This window comes from Muntiacus reevesi, chromosome X (genome assembly GCF_963930625.1).
Source record: "Muntiacus reevesi chromosome X, mMunRee1.1, whole genome shotgun sequence".
In the NCBI taxonomy this organism is placed as follows: domain Eukaryota; kingdom Metazoa; phylum Chordata; class Mammalia; order Artiodactyla; family Cervidae; genus Muntiacus; species Muntiacus reevesi.
The window spans coordinates 21,935,250-21,963,121 of record NC_089271.1 but is presented as its reverse complement, the minus strand read 5'-3'; the positions used below and the strand labels follow the sequence as shown (position 1 = coordinate 21,963,121).

General features: G+C 37.6%; 1 protein-coding gene across 1 annotated transcript; it reads right to left on the bottom strand.

Moving 5' to 3' along the window:
* Nucleotides 1–12,521: 12,521 nt before the first annotated feature.
* EIF2S3 (eukaryotic translation initiation factor 2 subunit gamma) lies at nucleotides 12,522–27,212 on the bottom strand. The gene is made up of 12 exons (XM_065914770.1): nucleotides 27,125–27,212; nucleotides 26,521–26,584; nucleotides 25,444–25,571; nucleotides 25,233–25,354; nucleotides 22,691–22,785; nucleotides 21,385–21,543; nucleotides 19,999–20,133; nucleotides 18,609–18,703; nucleotides 18,051–18,195; nucleotides 16,433–16,602; nucleotides 15,908–16,080; nucleotides 12,522–12,929 (listed from the first exon to the last, which is right to left on the bottom strand). The coding sequence occupies exons 1-12, from the start codon at nucleotides 27,191–27,193 to the stop codon at nucleotides 12,866–12,868; spliced, it is 1,419 nt and encodes a 472-aa protein (XP_065770842.1). The 5' UTR covers nucleotides 27,194–27,212; the 3' UTR covers nucleotides 12,522–12,865.
* Between the last annotated feature and the right edge of the window lie 660 nt (nucleotides 27,213–27,872).

The following is a 27,872-nucleotide window of genomic DNA, read 5'->3' as shown; positions in this document are numbered from 1 at the left end:
ATCCCAAGGACAGGGGAGCCTGGTGGGCTGCCGTCTATGGGATCACACAGAGTCGGACATGACTGAAGTGACTTAGCAGCAGCAGCAGCAGAGGAAAATGCTGTCTCACTGGGAAAAGATCTGTTTGCTTCTTTCCTACTCAACATTTGGTTCTTTCTACCCAGTGGGTTTCTATCATGGCCACCGTGGGACAGGCCAGCCTGGATTACTCCTTTGCTGATTCTGGGTCTCATTTCACCAGCCAGGTTTAGACAGAGACAGCAAATACATTCTGGAAACCAAAGGCCATAACCCACAGGCCTCTTGGGGAGTGAGAAGGTGACTGGCAAGGACCAGAGAGTAAAAACGAGGCTTGGTCAAGAGGAATGACTGTGGCTCTGTCCAGAGTCAGCCTTGACAAGCTCTGGGCTGGCTCAGAGGCTCCTTCTTTGAGTGCATCTGAACCGTATTGTTCTAGCCTTCTGGGCAACTTGCCCTGGCTTGCTCTTGCCACCTGTGTCAAAGACCATATCGCCATGCATCTGTAGTGGTCATCTTCTTCCCACATCTCTGCTGGTCTCTGATGCTATCTGGTTAATTCAGATTCTGGGGCTGAGAAGAGAGAAGAAAGCTGAGAATTCAGCATTGACTTGAAACAAGTTGTGCCAGAGATTATAAACTCTTTTATTTCGGTGGCACACTGGTTTCCCTAAACTTTATAAAAGGCCAGAAACCATGAATCTGATGACTGGACAAAATCCAGGGGGAAGCACACTGTCATGTCAGGGGGGACAAACACAGCAATGCTTATGAAGGGGGCACAGAATATTCTTTTGCGTCATAGGACAAGATATGGGTTTAGTCTAGATGCAAGACTGTTCTTTCCCTTCTTGATAAGGAAAGCTAGCAGAAAGTTTATTTAAATCACTTCTTGAGCTTTTATCTTTTTGACAATATACTAGAGTAACTTTGAAAAACCAATTCCAGCTGATACACATATATGTATTTTTTGATAATGTAAATATAACAGCCACATGTTAATCCACCCTGCACTGCTTTGAGTGACTATACTTCGAAAAAACCTTTGTTAAGAGAGAAGGCTTTTTTCCCTCTAAACAGGAATGTAAATGTCTATTTTACTAGAAATAACAAGCTTTTGTTTTTCTTTAATGAAAAATGAAATACGAGATAGGCTGATGATGAAGTATTTGTCTTGCAGACTGGGCATTTTTATTTTTAAATATGGTCCTCATCCCCTCCCTGTAAAGTCCCAGCATGTTACAATAAGGGTTGTAGTCAATATGCAACCTGGTTGGGAAGAGGGGTTTTAGAACCCAGTCCAATCTTTATTTTTTTAACAGAAGAAGAGTCTGAAGCCCAGAAAGATAAAGTGACCTGGTGAAACTCACATATTTAGTGACAGAAAACAGGCTTAAAACCTGGACTGGAAAACTGTCCAGTGCTGTGTGCCTCAGGAAGAAACCAACAAATTAAGGCCTGCTAATTAAGGGCAGGCAGCAGAGTGATACCAAGGACAGATCTGCAGCAAGGGCAGGGAAAGCATGAAGACAAAAACAGGAACCTTACTGGTCTGTGGCTTATTTAGGTCTAAGACTTAAATGAACAATTGTGTTCTGCCAAGAATAGTTTTGAATAGTTTCTACATATAGGACTAAGGATCAAAGGGAACAATATGGGAAGGCAGAGGCGGCGAAAGTAAAGCAATGGTTTTCATCATTGTCATTAGCTGATTAACTCAAGTTTGGTGAAAACCCTACCCTGAGTCACAGAGGGGGATTACTATTTGCTCCATGTCTTTTTAAAAAAAATAGTGAATGTTAAAAGAGTTTGCTCAGGAGACTGGGGGAGTTGTGTCTTAGTGGACAGGAGTCTAAAGTACACTGGAATTTACTCAGAAACCTGTTTGTAAAAATTACTTATTGCCATTTTCTTACAAAAATATATTTTGGAAAGTTGTATACTGTCAATTAAACGGCTTTTGTCTAAAAAAATAAAAATAAAAAAAATAAAAACTTACTGTTCAGTTCAGCTCAGTTCAGTCACTCAGTCTTGTCCGACTCTTTGTGACCCCATGAATCACAGCACACCAGGCCTCCCTGTCCATCACCAACTGCCGGAGTTTACTCAAACTCATGTCCATCGAGTTGGTGATGCCATCCAGCCATCTCACCCTCTGCCGGTCCCTTCTCCTCCTGCCCCCAATCCCTCCCAGCATCAGGGTCTTTTCCAATGAGTCAACTCTTCACATGAGGTGGCCAAAGTACTGGAGTTTCAGCTTCAGCATCAGTCTTTCCAATGAACACCCAGGACTGATCTCCTTTAGGATGGACTGGTTGGATCTCCTTGCAGTCCAAAGGACTCTCAAGAGTCTTCTCCAACACCACAGTTCAAAAGCATCAATTTTTCGGCACTCAGCTTTCTTCACAGTCCAACTCTCACATCCATACATGACTACTGGAAAAATCATTGCCTTGACCAGACAGACCTTTGTTGGCAAAGTAATGTCTCTGCTTTTTAATATGCTATCTAGGTTGGTCATAACTTTCCTTCCAAGGAGTAAGTGTCTTTTAATTTCATGGCTGCAGTCACCATCTGCAGTGATTTTGGAGCCCAAAAAAATAAAGTCTGACACTGTTTCCACTGTCTCCCCATCTATTTCCCATGAGGTGATGTAAAGACACAGTAATCAAGACAGTGTCATACAGATCAATAGAAAAGAATTGAAGAATCAACCTTTACACGCATGTCAACTGCTTTTCAATATAGGTACCAAGACAATTCACTAGAAAAAGGATAGTCTTTTCAACAAATGGCTTAGGACAGTTGGATACCCATATAGGAAAAAAAGTAAACTTAGATCTTTACTTCATACCATAAAAAGATTAACTCAAAACAGATCAGACTTAAATGTAAGAGCTAAAACTATAAAACTTCGAGAAGAAAACATAGGAGAAAAAGTCTTTGTGAGCTTGGGGTAGGCAAGAATTTTTAGATATGGCACCAATAGCATAATCCATAAAATTAAAAAATAAATTAGACTTCACCAAAATAAAAAACTGCACTTCAAAAGATACCACTGATAAAAGACAAGCCACAGAAATGGAGAAAATAGTTGCATATCATGTATTTGATAAGAGATTTGTATCGAGACTATACAAAGCACTTTTACAGATCAGTAATAAAACAATCCAATCAAAAAGTGGGCAAAATATTCGAATACACATTTCACCAAAGAAATATGAATGGCTAGTAATCACATGAAAAGATGCTCAACATCATTATTCATTAGGAAAACGCAAATTAAAACTACATTGAGATACTACTGCATATCCACTAAAATTGCTGTAATAAAAAACAGATCATACCAAGTGTTAGAAAAGATGTGGAGAAACCAGAACCCCCCCATACATTGTTGATGGGAATATAAAATTGAAAGCCACTTTGGAAAACAGTTTAGTAGTTTCTTAAAAAGTGGAACACAGACTTACCATAGAAGCTAACATTCCATTCCTCGGAAATTTACTCAAGAGAAATTAAAACATACATCTACACAGACTTGAATACTGATGTTCATAGCAGATTTATTCTTAACAGCCAAAAAAGTGGAAATAATCCAAATGTACATCAACCGGTGAATGCATAAACAAAACATGGTATTAACGTTACAGTGTAATGGTATCTAGCAATAAAAGAAACTACTGAATCTCAAAAACATCCTAATTAGAATTCAGATGCTGAAAGACTATACATGTTGTAGAAGCATGAGAGAATTTTCTGAGGTGATGGAAATGTTCTATATTTTGCTTGGGCTGATGGATACATAGGTGTATAAAAGAATCAAAACTCATCAAACTGAGCACTTGAGATTTGTGAATTTTACTGGTAGATTATACCTAAATAAATTAAAATTTGCTTGATTCTGTTATAAAAGTCCCAAGTGAGAAATGCTTGGCTTCCAATGTTAGTATTAGAAAGAAGAAAAGCTAGAAGAAAATTAACAAGTTAAGTACTTGGTAAAAATTAGCAGAATAAATCCAAAGAAAGTAGAAGAAAGGAAATAATGAAGGTAAAAAATCAATGAAATAAAAAGCACAATAGAGACTCAACAAAGCCAAAAACTGGTCCTTTGAAAAGGCCAATAAAAGTTTTGAAAAAATAGGACATCAGTTATAATAGCACTTGATGAGAAACTTCTGAGACAAAAGATTATTGGAATACTGTTCTTGAGAACACAAATCAAAGACTAATGGGTTTTGTTGTATTTTTTACACTTTGGAGAAGGCTGAAGATGATTTACAAATCACAAAGTTACTAAGACAAGATAATTTGAAAGGAATAAAGGTTTTATTTAAATTTGACCTATAATCTGTATCTTGCCATCATTAAATGCATTCCTGGTTAATTGCAGCTCCTTCTGTGATAGTCTTGACATCAACACACATTATTTTTAAAGGGTTGATTTTTAACTCTTCTGGAGTACACTACTTAAAATTATGATTTCTGCTAAGTCTTTTTATATGTTTGTTGTAGGAAACATATTACTCACTGTATCCTTATAATACGAAATTTTATTTTATAGGAAGTATTTACTGTAGGAATATAGACTGCAATGGATATACCAGCCTGATAGTGACAAACTTTAATGTATAAGTTCACTATTATGTAAGTTGCACAAATTCACTTGCTGGTCTTGGCTTTCCCCCATAAACTTGTTTGAGAAAATAAACTTGTAATTCTAATAGAGTCAATGCTAACACAGACAAGAAGCTTGTTCAACAATCCTTTTCATTCCTTTTGCTAAGGTAACAACCAATACTGCATTGTGAATTCTCAAAGTACTTTAAGTCAAAGAAATTATTACCTCTCAGGGATTCCCATAAAATACCTTTGGGACCAATATTTTCATCTTTAATTTTAAGCATGGCTAAATCAAAGGTGGCTTACAGTTTTACTTCATAACAGAATAAATGTACCAGAAAATCTACTTAATGAACCCCTTCTGACTAACATTTAGGTATTCTATAATGTTGCTATACTAAGCAATGCTGGAATAAACTTCCTTCTACACAGATCTTTGTGAACATGAGCAAATACCCCATTATGATACATTCCCAGATATGGAATTCTGGGCCAAAGGGTGAGATGTTTTAAATCTTGATAGATGTAATCAAACTGTCCTTTTTAAAGAATGTAGCAGTGGAAATTCCCTGGTGCTCCAGGGGCTAAGACTCTGAGCTCCCAATGCAGGTTTGATCCCTGCTCAGGGAACTAGTTCCCATATGCCACAAATTAAGAGTTCAAATACTACAAGTAATGATCCTTCAGGCTGCAATGAAAAGAACTCGCATGCTGCAACAAAAATTGAAGATCCACGTGCAGCAACTAAGACCTGGCACAGTCAAATAAATAAACACTAAATATTTTTAAAGTGTTCCTACAAATAAAAGCATCAATAATGACAAATTTAAAAAACTATACTAGTTTACACTTCTCACCAACAATATATCCTCACCAACACTGGTTGCTATAAATCTTTTTAATTTTTGCCAATTTTAATGAGTGAAAATGAGTTGTATTATTAGTTTCATACATTTCTTATTACTGGATAGGCCGACCATTTCACAAATGTTTATTGAAAACTTGGTATTTCTTTTATAAATGGCCTGTACATATTTCCAAGATGGATTTTCACAGTTGCCAAAAAGTTGAGGTCAGACATATTGTCCCATAACAGTTCTTTATTCTTTATTCTCCAGAAGAGCATGATTACCCTGCTGCCCAATGTTTGTAAACATTCCCTCAAATGCAAGCATTAAGAGGAGTATTTAAGTTCTTCCTGAATGGTGATATGATCCCTGACTATGAAAGTCAATGGCCCAGCACAGAACAAAAGTTTTTTCTGATCTGGCAAGACCCTACCTTCTAAGAGTCACTGGCAGCAGCACAGCCCTTCCCTGTTGTGGGGCCCGAGGCAAAAAGAACACTCCATGGAGATGAGATGCCACTTCTGCTCCTGCCTCTGGGGCTTCACTGCCACCAACTTCCATCTTTGCCCAAATCACATCAGCGGCACTCAGTGTGCTCATGAGTCTACATGAGTCCTCTTCATGTTTAGTCTTTAGCCCACCGAAAGTGATGCCATATGTATTTTGTCCTATTTCTATTCTATCTTACTGATTTGTACTAGGAACAGAAGTACATTCACATCACAGTAATCCAAGTCTATGCCCCAACCACTGATGCCGAAGAAACTGAAGTTTACTGGTTCTATGAAGACACACAAGACCTCCTAGAACTAACATCAAAAAAAGATGTCCTTTTCATCATAGGGGACTGGAATGCAAAAGCAGAAAAGTCAAGAGATACCTGGAGTAACAGGCAAGTTTGGCCTTGGAGTACAAAATGAAGCAGGGCAAAGGCTAACAGAGTTTTTCCAAGAGAACACACTGGTCATAGCAAACACCTTCTTCCAACAACACAAGAGATGAGTCAACACATGGACATCACCAGAGGGTCAATACCAAAATCAGATTGGTTATATTCTTTACAGCCAGAGATGAAGAAGCCCTATACAGTCAAAAAGAAGACCTGGAACTGTCTGTGGCTCAGATCATCAGCTCCTTAGTGCAAAATTCAGGTTTAAATTGAAGAAAATAGGGAAAACCATTAGGCCATCCAGGTATGGCCTAAATCAAATCCCTTATGATTATACAGTGGAGGTGATGAACTGACTCAAGGGATTAGATCTGGGAGACAGAGTGCCTGAAGAACTGTGGATGGAGGTTCATAACATTGTACAGGGGGCAGTGACCAAAACCATCCCAAAGAAAAAGGAATGCAAGAAGGCCAAGTGGTTGTCTGAGGAGGCTTTACAAGCATCTGAGGAAAGAAGAGAAGCGAAAAGCAAGGGAGAAAGGGAAAGATATACCCAACTGAATGCAGAGTTCCAGAGAAGCGCAAGGAGAAATAAGGACTTCTTAAATGAATGATGCAAAGAAGTAGAGGAAGACAATAGAATGGGAGACTAGAGGTCTCTTCAAGAAAACTGGGAAAAAAAGAAAAGAAAACTGGAGATATCAAGGGAACATTTCATGCAAGGGTGGGCATGATAAAGGACATTAACAGTAAGGACCTAACAGAGGCAGAAGGTATTAAGAGGTGGCAAGAATACACAGAACTATACAAAAAAGGTCTTAATGACCTGGATAATCACAATGGTGTGGTCACTCACCTAGAGCCAAACTTCCTATAGGGTGAAGTCAAGAGGGCCTTTGGAAGCATTACTAAAATCAAAGCTAGTAGAGGTGATGGAATTCCAGCTGAGCTATTTTAAATCCTAAACGATGATGCTGTTAAAGTGTTGCACTCAGTATGTCAGCAAATTTGGAAAATTCAGCAGTGGCCACAGGACTGGCAAAGGTCAATTTTTCCTTCCAATCCCAAAGTAGGGCAGTGCCAAATAATGTTCAAATCACTGTACAACTTGCACTCATTTCACATGCTGGTAAGGTTATGCTCAAAAACCTTCAAGCTAGGTTTCAACAGTACACGAACCGAGAACTTCTAGATGTACAAGTTGGGTTTAGAAAAGGCAGAGGAATCAGGTATCAAATAGCCAATATTTGTTGGATCATAGAGAAAGCAAGGGAATTCCAGAAAAATATCTACCTGTCTCACTGACTACCCAAAAGCCTCTGACTGTGTGAATCACAACAAACTGTGGAAAATTCTTAAAGAAATGGGAATATCAGACCACCTTATCTGTCTCCTGAGAAACCTGTATGGGGGGTCAAGAAGCAAGAGAAGAACCTTATATGGAACAACTGACTGGTTCAAAATTGGGAAAAGAGTACAACACAGCTGTATATTTTCACCTTGTTTATTTAACTTATATGGAGAGTTTATCATGCGAAATGCCAGGCTGGAGGAATCACAAGCTGGAATCAAGACTGCTGGGAGAAATATTAACAATCTTAGATAGGCAGGTGACACCACTCTAATGGTAGGAAGTGAAGAGGAACTAAAGAGCCTCTTGAGGATGAAAGAGGAGTGAAAAAGTTGGCTTAAACCTCAACATTCAAAAAATGAAGATCATGGCATCCAGTCCCATCATTTCATGGCAAATAGAAGGGAAAAGTAGAAGCAGTGAGTTTTTATTTTCTTGGTCTCCAAAATCACTGCAGATGGTGACTGCAGTCATGAAATTAAAAGATGCTTGCTCCTTGGAAGGATAGCTATGACAAACTTAGCATATTAAAAAGCAAAGACATCACTTTGCCAACAAAGGTCCATATGGTCAAAACTAGTTTTTCCCACAGTCATGTACAGATGTGAGAGGTGGACCATAAAGAAAGCTGAGTGCCAAAGAACTGATGGTTTCAAACTGCAGTGCTGGAGAAGACTCTTGAGAGTCCCTTGGACTGTATGGTGATCAAATCAGTCAATCCTAAAGGAAATCAACCCTGAATATTCACTGGAAGGACTGATGCTGAAGCCGAAGCTCCAATACTTTGGCCATTTGATGCAAAGAGCTGACACACTGGAAAAGACCCTGATGCTGTGAATGACTGATAGTAAAAGAAGTAGGCAGCAGAGGATGAGATGGTTAGACACCATCTACAACTCAATGGACATGAATTTGAGCAAACTCCGGGAGATAGTGAAGGACAGGGAAGCCTGGCATGCCGCAGTCCACAGGGTTGCAGAGTCAGACAGGACTTAGTGACTGAACAACATCAAAGGAATATTATTCTTTCATATTTCATGTAAGTTTTAATTACTTTTTCTCATTCTATCATCTTTTAAACTGTAATCTTTTTGGTGCTAAGTTTTGAACTTTTTATGTAACAGATCTACCAACTTTTCCTATATGACTTGGATTTGTTTTGCATTCCTTATCTGAACCATTAAAATAATCTCCTAAAAAAATAAAATAAAATAATCTCCTAAGGTATCTTTGTAATTATAATTTTGTCTCAATAAATAAAATCTTAAATAACACTTTAAATACCTTTCACCATCAAAAGGGTAATAATTTGAACTAAAAAGTCTATCCTTTTCCTGACATAAATGCTGTCTATAGCATGTATTATTAAAACTTTTTATCTAGTTGTAAATTTTGTTCCAATGATCTATTCACTTAATACCACACACAAATCTATTCAATACCATACTTCATATATTGTAGTTTTATTATATGTTCTAAAACATACCAACTTTCCCATCATAATGCTTTTTCAGAAGTTTATTATTCCACCACCCTGAAGGACACTTACAATTTTTACTTATGTGACTGTGCTGTACAATTTGTGGGATCTTAGTTTCCAGACCAGGGACTGAACCCAGGCCAACAGTGAGAGCCCAGAGTCCTAATCACTAGACTGCCAGGAAATTCACATTTATTTACTATTCTTGTGAATCTTACTTTTCCAAATCTTTAATATCAACTGGACAAGTTCTTTTTAAAAACCTATTATTATTCATATTGCACTGAATTTATAGGGGGAAAAAAGGCAGTCACTTGTACCATATTGAGTATTCTCATCTAATAATATTGTCTACTTTCTCATTACTCCTATCTCCTCTCTTGTCCTTCAAGAAATGCTAGTTTTATTCATATGTATCTTGCATAATCTTGTTAAATTTATACCCTTCAAGTTTATACCCACTGCACTTTTTGATTTGTGTATGTATGTGTACATGTGTGGTACAAATGAATTAGTAAAATTACTGAGTAAATTAACAATTTTTTCATGTTTATTTTGAACTATCACCTCACTGAACTCTTGTAGCAGTGCAAGTTTTTCAGCTTCTGGTTTATATTTTCTAGGTAGATAATCTTATACCTTGTAAGTAACATTCTGTTGCTTCCATTCTCAATATTTCTATCTCATTTGCTAAGCCCCAGAGAATACTGAAGAATTCAAGTGGCAGCTGACATTTCTGACTTGTTCCAGACTCTGAGAATATAGAAAAATCAAACAATAATATGAATTCCAGTATATGCAATTGATGACTACTTCCCAACCCTCTGAATTTGCCCGTTATTTGGTCAAGCTCACAACCCCACATTTTAGCCAAATGAAACCTTACCCCACCCAGCATTATGGGAGGATGTTACTGTGCTCCAATGTTTCATCATTAACACTGATTCTGATATTCTCTAAGTACCTTATGGCAAGTTAACAATTTCCTTCTCTATATTAACTACATTAAAAAAACTTTGAAGTGTATCAAATGTATCTTCAAGTTATGCTTTTTTCTTTCCACCAATAAAAGATCCATGCACATACAAGAATGCATTACTCTTTCAATATAATGTTGGACTTAATTTACCAATGTTTTAGAATGGATTTTGTAACTGTGAGAATGGCCTCAGGTGGTTTGCTTTTGCTTTGTCTCAAGCCAGAGAATGGCCCCTCTCCAGGTTTGGGCAGCAAGAATGTAAAAATTTTGAACAATGAATCAGAACATCTCCTTTTTTGCCTCCTTTTTGTGTCCTACATTATGAAACTACTTAAATAACAGGAATTACCTATTCCTTGAAATCTGGCAGAATGTATGAGTCTGTGGAAACTTCTGCAGAGGTAATTTTTTAATAACCTTGCTTCTTGATTATCAGTATTTTAAGGGTATCTGCTTTGTTCTCAGGTAATTTGAAAAACTTTTATATATTTCCAGAAAAGCATCCATTTTCCTCCGCCATGTTAAATTTTCCTAGAAACACAATTTCAGAAGTTTATGAGTGCAGCTATTTGCACTCCAAATCAGAAACACACAAACACACACATTATCTTTGGAGGTTACAAAGAAATAGCAGAGCAAGCTTTCTAGTCTGGAAATTATTTGGATGACATCAAAGCTAGTGTTCTCGTGTCCCCCATTTTCATGAGATGAACTTTACAGTTTATGAGTTTTACTGGGTTGACCAAAAACTTCGTTTGGGTTTTCTGTACATCGTTATGGGAGAACCCGAATGAATATTTTGGCTAACCCAATACATAGCATTCTCTTACAAAAAGGTTAACTCTGCCTGTGTTACCCCACAGACTGCAGTGGGACAAGTGTGGAAGGCAGGAGTTGTTACAGGGCTATTCTAGGTGAGAGCCACTGGTGGCTGGGAATAGGACAACAGCAGTGAAGATGGTGAGAACTGGTCAGATTGTGAAAATATTTTAACAGGAGAGACAAGAGGATTCACATATACAGTTACTTTCATCAGTAACATCACACTATAGGCAGATTCTCAACCAGGTACAACTTTTACTGAGAATCACTGTACGGACTTCAGGTTCTATGAAAATATGGTCTGTTGTTTTCATATTTGTGTATTCCCATTTACAGTAAGTACAGTGCTTTGCAAATTTATTGAAAGTCATGTGCATGTCTGAAATAGTTCTGACATGAGATTAATTACAATAAACAAGTCAACTTGGGTCTTATGTTACTCCAGAACTTCAGGTAGAAGGTGCTTATGTTAGACATAAAATCAACGTTTGGATTAAAATTTTGCTTCATTAAACTGTGTTTCTCATGCTATAATGCAACCTTTCAAAGTCAAGCAACTATGTAATATTAATATGCTTCCTCAAAACTTACGTTAACAACCAGAGTCAGCTTTTAAACTTCTACATGTCAGCATGTCCAATGCCCAAAAGACCACAAGGGTACAACTGTGGGCATCAAGTCCCACATTAAATGCAAATTTAAGAAAAATAAACTAAAGAGTATTATCAGACTACCCAAACATAGTAAGAATCTGTGTTATTTGATAAACCTACTTCTCAACTCTCTAAATTTGTTTTTCAACACAGGGGAGCTTTAAAAAAAATAACGCCTGGGCTCCATCCAAAGCCAATTAAAACCAGAATCTTCATGGAGCACTTTTTAAAAAAAATAAAAAACTTCTCCAACAATGCTAGTATCAGCCTGTTAAGAACCACTGCTTCAACAGAATTTTATGAAAGATAAAATAAGCAAAATTAAAATGCGCAGCACAGGAAAAGTATAGGAAAAGGGAGAGTAAGTTAAAACCCAAAGGGCTCACCCTTTGCTACCTCCTCGAACTACGAAAGATTACTAATATTAGGGTATACATCATAATCTTATCAATTAGGCTGCTAAGATAAAACATAAAATGAAGCCTGGAAAGATCTTTGCTACTTAACTAAAATCATCTGGTGTTTACAATACTTTCCAATGGGAGAAGGCTGTAGGGTTTCAGGCGTAAAGCAATGCAGAGACAATCGCAGGGCACCAGGTGGAGTAGCTGAAAACTTCGGGCTCTAGTTTCCTGTGCTCTAGTCCAGAAAGGGAAAGGGGAGAGAAAGGCCATGTCCATGGAAACAAGCCCTCATGCCTGAAAGGATAATTTTATTTGAATCTATTTTCACTCAAAATTTTAAAAAATAAAGCAACATAAAATATGGGGAAAGGGAAGGTGGTCTTTGAGAATTTGTCAAGTTTTCACTGCTACAACAATCCTTCAAACCTGGAGCTACTCAAAGATGAATCATGAAAAATAAGAACAAAGACTTTATTTCAAACAGGTTCAGTGGTATGTCTACTACAGCAAAGTCTGGTTGTAGCAGTTTCCTTTCAAATCTGCACTGACATATAAATTAGACATTATTTGGGAATGATTAATTTCTGGTAAAATGTAGATTCAATCCAACATGATACTAATTTATTGTAGGCTCTATTTCAGTACTAGAGGTTAAATTTTCATCACCAAAAAATGAGAATAACCTTACAGCTACTACTAAGGTAATGAGCTGTGAAATTACTTTCCCAGTATTGTTCTGAAAATATACCCCTAGGTTGTTAAGAGAAATTCCAACTTCATCCAAATCTGTTATTTAATTCTTCAGTCATCATCTACTGTTGGCTTGATTGTCACTCCTCTTCTTATTTGACCCCAACCAATTAAACTGCAAAATGAAAATAAAAGAAATCATGAATTTTATATCCGCTTCATCATCATTACCACATAATCACATGACACAACTAGTTTTACTTGCCTATCTGCTCAAACTGAATGTTTCCAAAACCTGCTCCTCCAGAAAGAAAGCTCACACTATCTTCATAGACCCAGAGATGGGCTCTGGCCAGAAGGACTGACAGGAAAAGCAAACAAAAAGTTGCTACTATAAACATGCTCAACTTCGCAAATACACCTGCCCCTTCAGAACCACTAATGAAGAACATTCCAGTCCACCCAAGGAACCATGCTAACATACAAACCACTTCGGTCTGATTTTTTAAAATTCTTTTTCCCTTTTTGAAAAAAATAAAATAAAATAAAATAAATTTTTTTTAACGGTTCGCAACACTTCAACAGGTCACATGGCTTTCTCATGACTTTAACTGGTAAAGGAAATTAAGAGATGACCTAGAGTAGATAATCTATAAACAGATTACTCTCAATAGCAGACGGATTTCTGCTCCATCTGTTTCAGTGTCTGCTTTAGTCAATGGCCAGGACAGATTGTTATCTAAATTGTAGGTTACAGAACAGAACTTACCTAAGCATGGGTTAAAAACAATAAATCTAAAGAATATTTCTTTTAACAATTTTAACATACTTGCTTATTTTTAAGCAACATCTAAAATTTCATTTGGACAGAATCCTCTTATAATATTAGTAGATACACAAAAATCATTCCTTTCTTTAAAAATACACTGGGGAAAAGGGAAAAAAAAAAGATAAAAAATACACTGGAAATCAGTCTGTCTATAACAGCAAATAGTATAATCACATGAGAGTCAGATCAAGCAGGCATGAATCACCACAAAGCAGGATGATTTATTTAAAGGTTTAACTCTGTCTCAATTAGAAATAATTCAGATCTTCTGAACAGTACATGATTAGATCATCCTGAGGCCCTGTGCCAGGGAAGCCTTAATAAGGGAGGTAGATAGTGAGGAATAAACAAAATTAAACCAAAGGTGATTTAAGTAATTATGTGGACAATCAGGACACAAAACAGTCTAATATAGAAGGTTTATATGAGACTAAGCAGGAGGAATTTAAAATGCATTCAAGTAGACTTCCAGAAAGGTCCTGAATCAGAAAGTAGTGGGAAGTTACTAGAAATTACTGAGTACTGCATGAAAAAATGTTCTAGGAAGATCAATTTTGACTGAATGCTTAAATAACAGTAGAAGAGGCATATTAGCAATCTTTTGCAATAACTTTTAAGTGTGAAATGATGATGGTATGGGCTACAGAGAGGTCACACAGAATAGAAAGGAAAGGGTAGATTTAGTAACTAACCAGGAAAAGAGAAAAGAGGAGTCAACAATATGTGTATGTTTCCAAGCTCTACCCACTCAAAGGGCCCTGAAGAAACAGCACCTTTGGAGAAGTGAGCACACCTCAGTTCAGTTCAGTCGCTCAATCGTGTCTGACTCTTTGCGACCCCATGAATCACAGCACGCCAGGCCTCCCTGTCCATCACCAACTCCCGGAGTCTATCTAAACCCATGTCCATCAGGGGTGATGCCATCCAGCCATCTCATCCTCTGTCGTCCCCTTCTCCTCCTGCCCCCAATTCTTCCCAGCATTAGGGTCTTTTCTAATAAGTCAACTCTTTGCATGAGGTGTCCAAAGTATTGGAGTTTCAGCTTCAACATCAGTCCTTCCAACAAACACCCAGGACTGATCTCCTTTAGGATGGACTGGTTGGATCTTCTTGCAATCCTAGCACACCTAGCACCCAAATCTTCATTTCTAACACCATTTCCCACTAAGAGGAACCAGGGCTCCCTGGAGAAATGGCCAATTCTAAACTGGAGCAGGGGAGACACAAAAAACATGGGGAAATACCAACAGGACATAGGAGCCAGTTTGTCTCCTGGACAAATTCTAGACATCAAAATAAGTAAGTACAGTAATGAATCGGTAAGGGCCTACTGAATAAAATAGGACTCCATGAATGCATATTATAACTAGGTAAGTAAATAATGGGGAAGAAAGAATGTCAAATGACAAATGATGAGTGACAGAGTTAGAGTTTTGGGAGATGGGTAATCACCATTTTGTAATCACTATAATCAAGCTCAATTAAGACAAAAATCATCAGTGGATGCTAAGCTAAATCCCTACCCCTGGGGGGAGGGTGGGGTGTGATAAGGAACAGACTATTTGCATAGGGTCTCCCCCAAAGAATACTAATTCACAAGTGTAAAGAGTAACTATAGGGTGGAGAAATTGGCTAATGCCTTGCCTGTATGATCAAAATTAACCTCAACAAGAAGCAATCAGATAACATGCATCTCTAGTTATGACTCCCTGAGGAGACATCACCACCTACCTGAAAATATCCTAACCAAGAATACATAACCCGAACCTAATCTTAGGAAACATCAAATAAACCCAAATTGAGGAACAATCTATAAAGTAACTAGCTTGTATTCTTCAAAATTGCCACTGACAAGTAAGACAAGGAAAGGCTGAGGAAATTCCAAATTAGAGATCAAAGAGCCATGAAAACTAAATGCAATGCATGACCCTAGACAGGAAGGAGACAGACGACATTATCAGAACAAGTAATAAAACTGACTGTAGACTTTAGTATTTTAACAATGTTAAGCTTCTTGAAGTGGTTATATAAGATAATCTTGTTTTTAAGAAATATATACCAAAGTATAAAGAGATAAAGGGGCAACCTATTTCTCAAACAGTTCAGAAAAAGGGAGGTATTAAACCTAAATTCACTGGTTTTTGCATGCTTGTGTCTATCAAAAATCAGGCCTAGAAATAGAGATTTCAAAATCATCCGAATAAACGGTTAAGAATTAAAGCCATGGTACAGTAACTGCTGCATTCAAGGTAAAGTGTGTTTGTGAGTGTGTTAAGTAAACTATGTCTTTTTTATTGGACACTGACAAAGGCTAATAAACTTACCGCCAGTGTTTCTCAACTCTTCGGCTAAGTGCAATTTTTTCTCCTACTTCTGTGCACACAGGATTAGTCAAGACGATTTTGCCCAAATCAGCCTTGACTGCACTAACTCTTCCTCCTGTTGACAGGGATCCTATATTCACCATAAGCACTTCATTCTTAGACAGCTTTTGTACCTAAGGAAATCAAGTGGTGAAAAATAAACCCCCAAATCAAGAAGATGCTTTCCAAATAACTGCTTATTTTCCTACCACCTTACCAACAAAAGACACCAGCAATTTTTCATCTCTGCCAACCTGATTTCAGTTAAGACTTTTAAGAAAAACATACAGATAACAGGAATTATCATGTCACTGTTATATAGGACATACTGTTTCCTGTTTTGTTTTACTTTAGACTGCCATATGCAAGTTCTCGATTTTCAGGAAGTCAAATTTATTTACCTTCTCTCTTTTCTTAATCCTATGTTAACTAAAAAGTATGAATCTCAAAACTGGTCCTAAAGTCACTGGCACTTGAAGCACTTACTTTCGCTGCTTTCTTGTCTCCTTCAGTGCGAACACCTAGAAGCCGTCTAAGCAGGAAATAGGAAATTTCCAATTCTGTGAAGATCTCAGGTAAAGCTCCAACTGCACCAAGTACTTGCCCCACCATTCTGTCAGCCCGGCACAAAGTGGGGTCAATTTTTGTTCCAACTCCTGATCCAAAATAAGATATATGTGGTCCAACATTTTATTTCCGTTTACCCAAAAACCTTATTCAAACTAGTACAGCACATACCTACCTACACATTTTAATACACACCTTATATTTTCATACTCGTTTATTGGCTACATAGATGTGACAATAGTTATCTGAAGGAAGAGAACTGTAAACTCACAAGTTAGTTGGGTATTTGAGGACGATTCTCTTGATTTAAATTGTAAGCAAAGGACAAACAGAGATAACAGCCTAAATAAAAAATGAATCTGAATATCCTTAATGAAGGCTGAAACAATACAAAATTCATGAGTAGTTTGCAAGATATTTACCCCCATTTCTCCCCTGAAAGAATGATCAAAAAGATAGCGTAAAGATTTTAAGTGATTCCTGGGATTGATTTCAAAATATTTTAGCTGCATGTCTTTCATGGAGGAGAGAAGATATAAAGATGAGGCAAGAATGGTAAAGTATTGGGAATTCCCTGGCGGTTCAGTGGTTAGGAATTGGCACTCTCACTGCTGTAGACCTAAGTTCGATCCCTGGTTGGAGAACTAAGATCCTGTAAGCCATGTAGCACAACCCCCCTAAAAAACAACTGTAAAGTATTGCATGGTGGCTACATGACCACACATTACACTATTCTCTGTACTTTTATGTTTGAAAAGTTCCATAAGTTAAACCTTAAAAGTCCCAAGAGTTTCTTTATTTACAAAACAAACAAAAAGGATAACATTATACACAGCAAACTCCTAATTACAAAATACAATAGAAAAATGAATTAAAGGGCCAAACATCAGAGAACAAAAAGACGAACTCCTTCACACCAAACATTTTCTTTAATCCAAAAGTTATTAACACCTCTGACTAATTTTCACTGTATCTTGCCTTTTTCTGGGTACCTGGTAATACACTACTGCATGAGACCAGGAAACCCATATATTTCAGTAACAGCAAGATAATGGAAGTTATAATCTTTAATTCCCACCTCAGTGTTTAACTATGATCTATCATGATTTAATTGACATTTGTGGGTAACTCTCCATTTGAAAATTATACAAAAACAACAAAAAAACCACACTACCCTAAAACCATGTTTAAAAAAAACTATGGTTAGGTATTTTTACATTTTAGGCCATAAAATTTACTTTGGTACTGCTAAAAAGGAGCTACTTTAAAAATTAAACCAAAATTCTTATGTTTAAAAATAATTAAAAAAAAAAAAAATTTTTTTTCACAAGCATATGAAATCATCATATGACCTAAAATCAACAGCTTAACCACATAAACATCCCTCTACCCTGCTCGATCATTAAACATCAAATGCTGATTCTTGTTGATGTTTGACAGAAAACAGCAAAATTCTGTAAAGTAATTACCCTTCAAAAAAAATAAATAAATAAAGTGGCAAACAAAAACCCCGTAGGGATGAGAGGAAAAGCCTTACCAATAAGACCTCCTGGGGCAGCATACTGAAGATCATTATGCTCTGCGAAAAGTGATACAATTTTGGAAAAGATAGGTTTACACATGAGTTTTCCTTCACTGTCTTTGGAAACAATACCAGGTCTGACTTCTATCTCCTGGCCCACCTGTAAAAATATAAATTAATAATTAGAATTTGTGGGACAACACCATTTTCCTTACATACGGAAAGTCCTAACAGGAAGACCACAAAACTGAAAGGTTATCCTTATTTCAAAGATCACTATTAAAAAAAAAAAAAGATGTGGAAGAGATCTTCAAATTCAGAACCATCCAAATGTTTTGAACAACCTATCATATAAGCCTATTGCCAATTTAAAATGTGCTTCATATTCATAGAAGCCTATAAAGTTTGAGGTCAAACACACTCAAAAGATACACTGGTAAACAAAGAAATCTACACCAAGTACTAGACACCATGAAGAAAAAATTATTTTTCAATTTGAGTGTCTACACTATTCTCCTACTTAGGACAAGAGAAAAAATAAAGCAAAAACACAACAATCAAAATCCAGTTTACCTTTAACACTCCTTTTAGAATACTACCACCAGCTACACCCCCCTTAAGGTCATCAACTTCACAGCCAGGTTTGTTGACATCAAAGGATCTAATAACTAAAAGAAAACAAAACAAATTAAAGCCAATTCTATTCACTTTAACTTCAGAAAAATTTATTTTTTGTAAGTTAACTTTTCTTAAATAGTAGACACATAAAATTTACACAAGGAGACTTTGTCACAAAGTTTAAAATTATTATTCCAGCTAAGTATACTGCAATTTTAATTATGCTAGAAAAAGTAGAAGTAACTTAAAAGTACATTGATAGGAGGCATATTATGGTACACCCATAGTATGGAGTATCATGCAGCTATTAAAAAAAGACTGTTAGAGGGGAGAATAGTTTGAGGGAGAATGGATACATGTGTATGTATGGCTGAGTCCCTCTGTTGTCCACCTGAAACTATTACAACATTCTTAATTGGCTATACCCCAAAATAAAATTAAAAACTGGAAAAAAAAAAAAAAGAATGTTAAGAGTATATGTAATGATGTAGAAGGAAAACCTTCATCTGTTGTTCAGGAAAAAAGACAAGACTAGTTATGCATAGTACGATCCCACTTTCACATACAAAAACTGAAACAAGAAACGTATTATGTTTATACATGATGATATGAACAAAGAGAAAGGTGCACAAACAGTACACACCAATTGTTAACTGTAACTTCAGGGCTAAGGGGTGAGGCAAGAATTGTGGACCTTTCTGGTCATGTACCTTTATACGACTTCTGCAACAAAAAGATTTAGTTTCAAAACTTCAAAACAACCCTAGGACTATGTGACCTGCACTTCAGTCCTGAGAACAGGAACCATTAACAAGGGGTACTCATTACAACAATCCAAGAGAACCCTGCCCACAACACACAGAAAGGGCTGGGGGGTGCCTAGGTGAAGCTTCAGAGGGTTCAAATGTCTGTTGTGAAAAGGTTCCACCATCTATGTACAAATCATGAGTTTAAATGAACAAATTATACCAATATTGATACCACAAACTTAAACAAATGAGATGAATAACTTCATTAACGGTACAATGAAATCATTTGTCTGTAAGTCCTAATATCCTGTTTCTAACTAAAACATAATTCCATAAGGCATACTTTATTGCTCCATCTTGATCATGTAACATAACACATACCAAGCACAAAAAGGCTAAAAGGTGTGTCTGGATTCAGGATTCTCATTCAGTAATGCAATCTAACTCTGCTAATACAATCTCAGAATTAACTGACTTAAAAAAAAAGTTTTTCATGGAGACTGTAATTTATTATCACCTCTGCAGAAATCATTGGTGATTCCCTTAAAGAGGAATCAGCAATGTGGTAAAGATCAGATAAAAATTCTATTACTTACCAATAAGTCTGGGTTCTGAAGTAAAGTCTCTTGGGGGTACTGGAATTTTCTTTACTATGTACTCACAGACAACTTCAATATTGTATTTTAGCTGGGCAGAAATTGGGATAATAGGAGCGCCTTCTGCTACTGTACCTATAAGACAAAATTTTCAAAAGATCAAAATTTTTCAGTTTTATAGACCCTGTTCTTTATATATTATAGGAAACAGTTAAGATTATTAAAATAGATGCCTAAATATACCCACATAAACCCACAGCAACAGGCAAAAATGGTCATTCTTTTCAGAAAAGTGTCAGTATTCTGTTTGTTTCTACTCCTGAAAATTAACACTATTGCATTCAAGGGGAAAAAACTCAAATTTTACTAATAGATATATTTAATATACCAAAATAATAAAACTGTTTAAAGGATTAAAATACTTAACACTCCTGGGAAAGACCATTTTACTAGTTGAAAGGTTTCTTCAGTTCAGTCACTCAGTTGTGTCCGACTCTTTGCGACCCCATGAACCGCAGCATGCCAGGCCTCCCTGTCCATCACCAAGTGCTGAAGTCCACCCAAACCCATGTCCATTGAGTCGGTGATGCCATCCAACCATCTCATCCTCTGTCGTCCCCTTCTCTTCCTGCCCTCAATCTTGCCCAGCATCAGGGTCTTTTCAAATGAGTCAGCTCTTCGCATCAGGTGGCCAAAGTATTGGAGTTTCATCTTCAACATCAGACCTACCAATGAACACCCAGGACTGATCTCCTTTAGGATGGACTGGTTGGATCTCCTTTCTAATAACATGCAACTGATCTTCCAATAAAAGTCAAAACAAAATTATAGTCTCTTGCTAATCAAAGACTAATGGCATACATAATATCTGCTCCTTATTAATTAAATGTCTAAGAGGTTCATGAAAGAAATGTACCAAACACAATGAGGCTTTAATCAAAATGAGACATTCTTTTTTGTTATGAGAGAACTGGATGCAGAGGAAGTCAACCTTTCTCACAAGAAAAACAAGGATAAGAGAGAATCTAATGTCAACAATAAGATGTCTTCCCTGAAATGAAAAACACCATGTCATTAAAGGAAAGGAACACTAAAGATAAATCACTATCAGTTCCAATTCTAAAAGTAGCTGATCAGTAAGGATAGTCTAAGACTGAAATTTTTTTATGGATCTTAAAAAATATTTATTTTTGTGACCATGCCACAAAGCTTGTGAGATCTGTTTCCCAACTGAGGGATTGAATCAGTGCCCTCGGAGTAAAAGCACAGTCCTAACCCGTGGACTGCCAGGGAATTCCCAAGACCAAAGTTTTTTTTTTTTTTTAAAGCTTTTGCTTATTTTACCATTACTGAGGAAGATTTTTATTAGGTATTATAGCTTCTTACCTTGAACAAATGCAAGGATCTGTTCATACTGTTCTTTAGCCTGGCTTTCTTTTACCAAATCAATTTTATTTTGTAGAATCAAAATATGCTTCAGTTTCATGATTTCTATAGCAGCCAAGTGTTCAGATGTCTGAGGCTGAGGACAAGACTCGTTACCAGCTAGATGATAAAGAATAAAAAAGATGCATGAGAATTAGCTAGAACTATCTGTCAGAATAGGAAAATCCGTAACAGGCAGATTAGTGGTTGCCAGGGAGTGAAGGAAAGGGGGATTAGACTGACTGCTTCTAAAACACTGTAAATGTACTTAATATCACCAAATTATATACTTTAAATAGCTATAGTGCTAACTTTTATGCTATGTATATTATACTATTAAAAAAACCAAAACAAAACACCTACCTGACATCTAAAATAAGGAAATGCTTCAATGCCCTAACCCTATTCAAAACAAAAGTCCTGGATTATTGCCAAGCATTCAACTTTTGCCCCTGCTCTACCCCTTGTGCCTGCATTCACTGGAGTCTCCTGATTATTAGATTCTCTTTCCTGGTCTTAAGCCAGAAACTTAAAAATCTACAAGTTTGGCATTTCAGGGTCTGCCGTTGGCTTTTGCTCAAGCATAAGGTATAGCCTCCTGGCTCTATCCAGTTTTAGAGATGCTCTGACCTGGTCAAGTTCCTGAGATGTGGGGAGTAATTAAGGGAAGACACTTAACACAGTCCATGAATTTCAACTACTATCAGAGGCTACTCCCTAACAAATAGAGGAAAGAAAAAATAACCATTGGTGTTATCAAGAAGTAGGTATGTTTTGCTGGATACCCCAACGACCATCCTTCCTAAGTGGTGATGTTTAGGTGTGTCTTATACTCTATCCACTCAGCCTACTTTTAAAAATTATCTCTCACAGCAACAAAATCTCTTGCCAGCTCACATAAGGTGGCACAACTCCAGACTTGAAAATCACAGTTCATCTACTAGACTTCAGCACTTATTATAAATGAAATTTGCATCTAATAAAACCATTATACACCAATGTTGCAGTAAACACTTCAAAGATGCACACATACAAAAAAATCTAAAACTAAAGTAATAAATCATTTCATGGAATCTAAGGGGACAAAATGCACTACAGACTTTAGATCACTGGAAGACAAGGATGTCATACTGGGTGACATGTTAGTTCCCATTCCTGTCACCTTTAGACACAGGATGTGGTTCTTAAAGGCCTTAGTTTTCCTTTAAGTATTCCATCTTGGATTTGCTCCACAGTGATTTGTTGAAACCAATTCTGATGTATTTACCTATCAACAGAAGAGCGGCATCCATCACTGCGGCACCGTTCAGCATAGTAGCCATCAGAATATCGTGGCCAGGACAGTCAACAAAGGAAACATGCCTAACAAATTAAAAAATAACCATCAGTCCTAAGATCAATCAATACGTCAACATTCGAGTTACAGATTCCCTAAAATTAAACCCCGTTAAGTATAGAATGTCAATACGGCGTAAGAATATGCAAATAATTCTTATTTTTGTAAAGTCAAGCAGTTACAGGACTTGGTGTGTCTAGACTTTAGAAATAAGACCACCTACTGGCTCAATTATACTTCAGAAACAAACAAAAATTTCATAGAAACAGAGATCAGATTTGTAATTAACAGATCTATGGTTACCAACAGTGGGGTTGGGGGAAAAAGGAATCAGATGAAAGCAGTCACCAACTTTTTTAAGATAAAGAATTACTAGGGGTATAACATACAATACAATAGATATAGTTAACACCACTATATGTCATACATGAAAGTTGTTAACAGAACAAATCCTGAGTCTTCATCACAAGGAAAGATTTTTTTTTCTATTTATTTAAGCTTATATCTATATGAGATAATGGATGGTCACTAAACTTACTGTGAAAATCATTTCAAAATGTATGTATGTCAAATTATTATGTTGTATACCTTAAAGCTTATACAGTGCTGTATGTCAATTATATCTCAATAAAACTGGAGAGAAAAAAATAAAATATGAAAAGAACAAAAATTACCCACTGGCTAAGAGTAAAATCACTGCTGATCATTACAAAGCAAATGACATTAGTCATGTAGAGAAATAACTGAAGAAACACAAAGTCCCAAATCCAATCAAAGAAAATATGGTATAAAGTAAATACTGGGAATGTCATTGATTTGAAAGCTAAAACTGTTAACAGAATGGGCAGTGCTATCTGAAAAAATTTGCCAAAAACTTCTCTAGCATCTTGAAAAGCTGGAAATGCCAAAGAGAAGTAGAGATGGGAGCACTATCTTAACAAAACTATGCTACTCATTTGGAACCATTATTTTTAATAGTTGTATGCTCACACTCATAATCTAAAATAGGGGCAGCAAACTGCCCCACTGTCATAACCACTCATGTACATCAGGACTGCTTTCCTAACACAAGAGCAGAAATAAGTAATTCAAAAGAGAATCTGTGACCTGCAAAGCTGAAAATACTTATTATTGGGCCCTCTCCAGAACAAGTTTGCTAGTAAGGGCCACAAGTAGGGTGAGGCAAGTGAGGCACTTGACACACATGCAAAATTTAAGGGTAGACCCAAAAAGCCAGTAATCAAAACAAATAATATTTAAGTACTTAAAAAAACCAAAATTCATACAAGAAAATCCAAGATGAACAAATTATGAAAAATTTATTGAAAACAGGATCAGCGATTCATGTCAATGTATGACAAAACCCACTGAAATGTTGTAAAGTGATTGGCCTCCAACTAATAAAATAATATTAAAAAAAAAAAGAAAAAGAAAACAGGATCAGCAACGATGCCATGCCAAAAGCAAAACAAACAAAAAATCCAGTGATAATGAAAAGAAAAAAACAGTAATTTGAGCCTATATTTTACTTTAGGAATTCCCTGCCCGTCCAGTAGTTAGGACTCCAAGCTTTCACTGCAGGGGGCCCAGGCTCGATCCCTGATCACAAGGCATGTGGCATGCCCCCCAAAATTTTTAATTTAAAAGTAAATAAATAAATCACTGCTTACTTTGATTGTTGTTGTTTAGTTGCTAACTCATGTTCTCTCTTGTGAGGTCATGGACTGTAGCCCACTAGGCTGCTCTGTTCATGGGATTTCCCAAGCAAGATTACTGGACAGGGTTGCCATTTCCTTCTCCAAGATTCTTCCCACCCAGGGACAGAACCTGCATCTCCCACATTGCAGGTGGATTCTTTACTGCTGAGTCACCTGGGAAGCCCTTATCTTCATCTTGATTACCAGGCCTGATTTTTTTCTTAAAGCATTCTCCCTCGCCTCAAACTCTTAGCCTCATTCACCTCTCCCTAGCCCCAGCTCTGCCTCGCTCTACAACTTCCCTGTGGACATCCCCAAACACCATAAACATCACCAGGTGGATATCAGTATCCTCTGATAAAGAATATATAATCATATTCAGAAAATAAATGGGTTACAAGTCCTTGTATTTAAGAGAGGTGATTAAGAATGGCTTTGTTCCTTTATCTAAGACAAAACCAACACTGTTCAAGAGAAATTTAGGAAGCCTGGGAAAAAGAATCCCTTAAATTCAATGAGCTGTGTTTCCCTCCGTTTCATTTTGCTTCTGTGATACTTTTCCTTTGGAGCACTTACACATATGTGTCTTAATGTAGTTTTAAATACTTGACTTTTCAAATTACTGTCATTATGGACCAGAAAAAATAAAGGAAAAATAAAGCCATTCAACAATTAGGTTCACTGTGTAACATCTCAATTAAATATCTCAAAAAGTACAAACCACACGACAACAAAATATGAAATGTTAAAAGTGTTTTTAGCACAAAAAAGGTCACCTGACTAATTTGAAGTTCCCTTTGGTCCCTGGAATGTCTGTAGGAAACTCATCGGGTGTGCTACTTCCACAGGATCTATAACATTCTGGCCGAGGACAACTTGGGTCGTCAAGTTTATAAATCTAAAAGTTTCAATGAGAAAAGACTTGGATTTGTTATCTGCACATTCAACAATTAAAGTGAGTTTTTCATTTCACTGTACACAGCTCACCTTAGCATTAGCATAGCCAAGTTTGATTGTAATATTTCTTTCCAGTTCATTTTTGAACCGGACAGTGTGGACTCCAGAAATAGCTTTTACAACTGTAGATTTCCCATGAGCTACGTGACCAATTGTACCTACAAAGTACAAAAAATTAATTCAAGTGCATTTGGTTACACCGCATATTTTTTCAATTTTAGAGGAGAAAACCCAAAGCCATAACTCACTATGAACATCACTGTAAAACCAACAGTGACTTTGATTTTTCCTCCTATGTATCCCTGATTACAAAAACTTATTATGATACAGGACTGAAGAGAACTTTCCGTGTGACTGACAACCTTGTTTTAAACCATACTGAGCATAATAAAAGCCATCCATCTTTAATCACAGAAAACAGTGCCTTCATTTAAAATAAACACTTGTAAAAAAGTGCATGAAACTTTGTCTATCAAGAAACTTTTCAGCATTTTCAGAGCGAAGTAAGTATGAAGAGCCCTGATACACAAAAAAGGAATCTATGGAAACAAGAGAAAAACTCAGGCATGATTATAGTAATGCTACTAAGGCTGGCACGTATCTTACAACTTTTTTTAAGAGTCTCAAGGTAGAGCCTTACTTTTAAGGAGGTTTATACTGTTTTTGTACAGACTCTCAAATACTCCAAGTTTACACTCAGCCAACATAACTTCTCCAAAGTTCCAGGTGCCAATTAAGGGAAAAAAAAACACCCTAATTATAGCTTATGCACATATCAAACAAAACTTTCACAAACTCTGCTCTTGCAGCAACCCTGTGTGGCAAGTACAATCACATTTCCCCTCTGCTTTACTAGATGACTACACATCACCTTATGCTATTAAAAGTTTTCTTTAAGTCTTTATCTTTTCTTCTCACCTAGTCTATAAGCTAGACATAGGTAACAGGGGCCTCCCACCAAAAATCTAGCAGATGCATTGCTCCCAAGAGCTCAACATCTATTTCTCGAATATCTGCATCTTCAAGTAATTCAGGTACTTACACAAAGGGAAAGATTAAAATTATTTGCTGGAAATTAATGAAATCTCCAAGTTATTCTTATCTTACCTATATTAATTGTGGCTTGTCTGCTGATAACTTCATGTGAAAGTGGCGTCAACTTGGAAACATCCTGCAATCAAATATTTCTATATTAAATCATTGTACATAAGATGAATCAAAATTTTGGCTTTACATTGTTACCTACAGCTCGCTACCATTTGAATAGCCCTCTTCTACTTTTAAAGCGCTTTTCCTGTACAATCTTGCATTCTGGAAAGCACTAAAAGTCCTTCATCCTTACACACTGATTATGGGAGATGTGGAGGCTCGGGGTCCCCCAACCTTGAGAGCATTAGCACTAAGGAATGTGTAGAAACTCCTTTCCCAAAACTTCCAAAGTGGAGAGCCTTAATGACACTTAACATTGTAAGTTTCTAGCCGAATCATTCGGGAGGTTCGGGGCCCCACGACCGCACAGCTCCATGCCCAGCTCCCTAATTGACAGAAGCGCGTGGGGAAGCGCGAGCGCGGCTTAGGGCGCCGGGCTCCAGGTCTCTCTCCTAACTCATGATCCTGACCGCCCGGCACCGCCTCGTTTCACAGTCTCGCGGGAGGCCCGGTCATCCCTACTCCTGAGCGCATTCCGCATACTTCCAGAGCCATGCCTTACCAAAGTAGCGAGATCTTGCCGAGAAAGATGCGGCTGCCCTAAAGTCACACCAGCCTCGCCCCCCGCCATCTTGCCCGGAGAGGAAGGAAGTCGGCCGCGTCCCTGCCTGAACGCGCGCAGGCCCCCTAGTGCAGGGCGGAGCAGCGGAGGCGGGAGGGCTGGCTAGGGCCCAGGCCTGGGAGAGGAGGATGGCCGCAGCAGCGGAGGCCTCACTGCTTGGACTTGTCTCCTAATTAGTTTGTATAGTGCCCGCCGGCAGGCTGACCAAAAAACACAAGGCCAAGTTTCGGGATCTACTCGCGGCAGACCTGTTGGATATTTCTGCAGGCGACGGTGCGGGCAGCCCCAACAAAGGCCCCCGACGAGGCGGGCGATGCCACCGAGGCGCGCGCTGACGAGGGTGAACCCACTTCCGGTTCCCCTAGGGATGGCCGAAGGAGTTTCCCGGAACCTGGGATTCTTATCTGGGGTGTGAGGATAGACTGTTGGAATGTCCTACTTTACCGATTTCCATAATTTAATAAGACGAGATCAGCCCCGTGTCCGTCTTGCCAGTGACGGGGTTCGTGGCCGCGTACCGAGCTGGCGGGCGGTGAGGAGGGCGCCCTCAGGCGGATGTTTTGCGACCCAGGGATGGCAAAAGCAAAGTCTCTAACTTGTTCTCACAGAGAGGTTTCTAGAGCCTGGGAGGTGGTCCATGGTGGCGCTAATGGAGTTAGCACAGGATGGAAGCTAGGTGTCGTGAGAG

Bases quoted from the DNA above. Each gene is read 5' to 3' on its own strand.
- EIF2S3 (XM_065914770.1), bottom strand. From the start codon at position 27,193: ATGGCGGGGGGCGAGGCTGGTGTGACTTTAGGGCAGCCGCATCTTTCT. The intron at 25,355-25,443 runs GTGAGCTGTGTA...TGAAACTTTTAG, and splicing joins TTGGCTATGCTAATGCTAAG to ATTTATAAACTTGACGACCC. The intron at 22,786-25,232 runs GTGACCTTTTTT...TTAATTTGTTAG, and splicing joins GGGAACTTCAAATTAGTCAG to GCATGTTTCCTTTGTTGACT.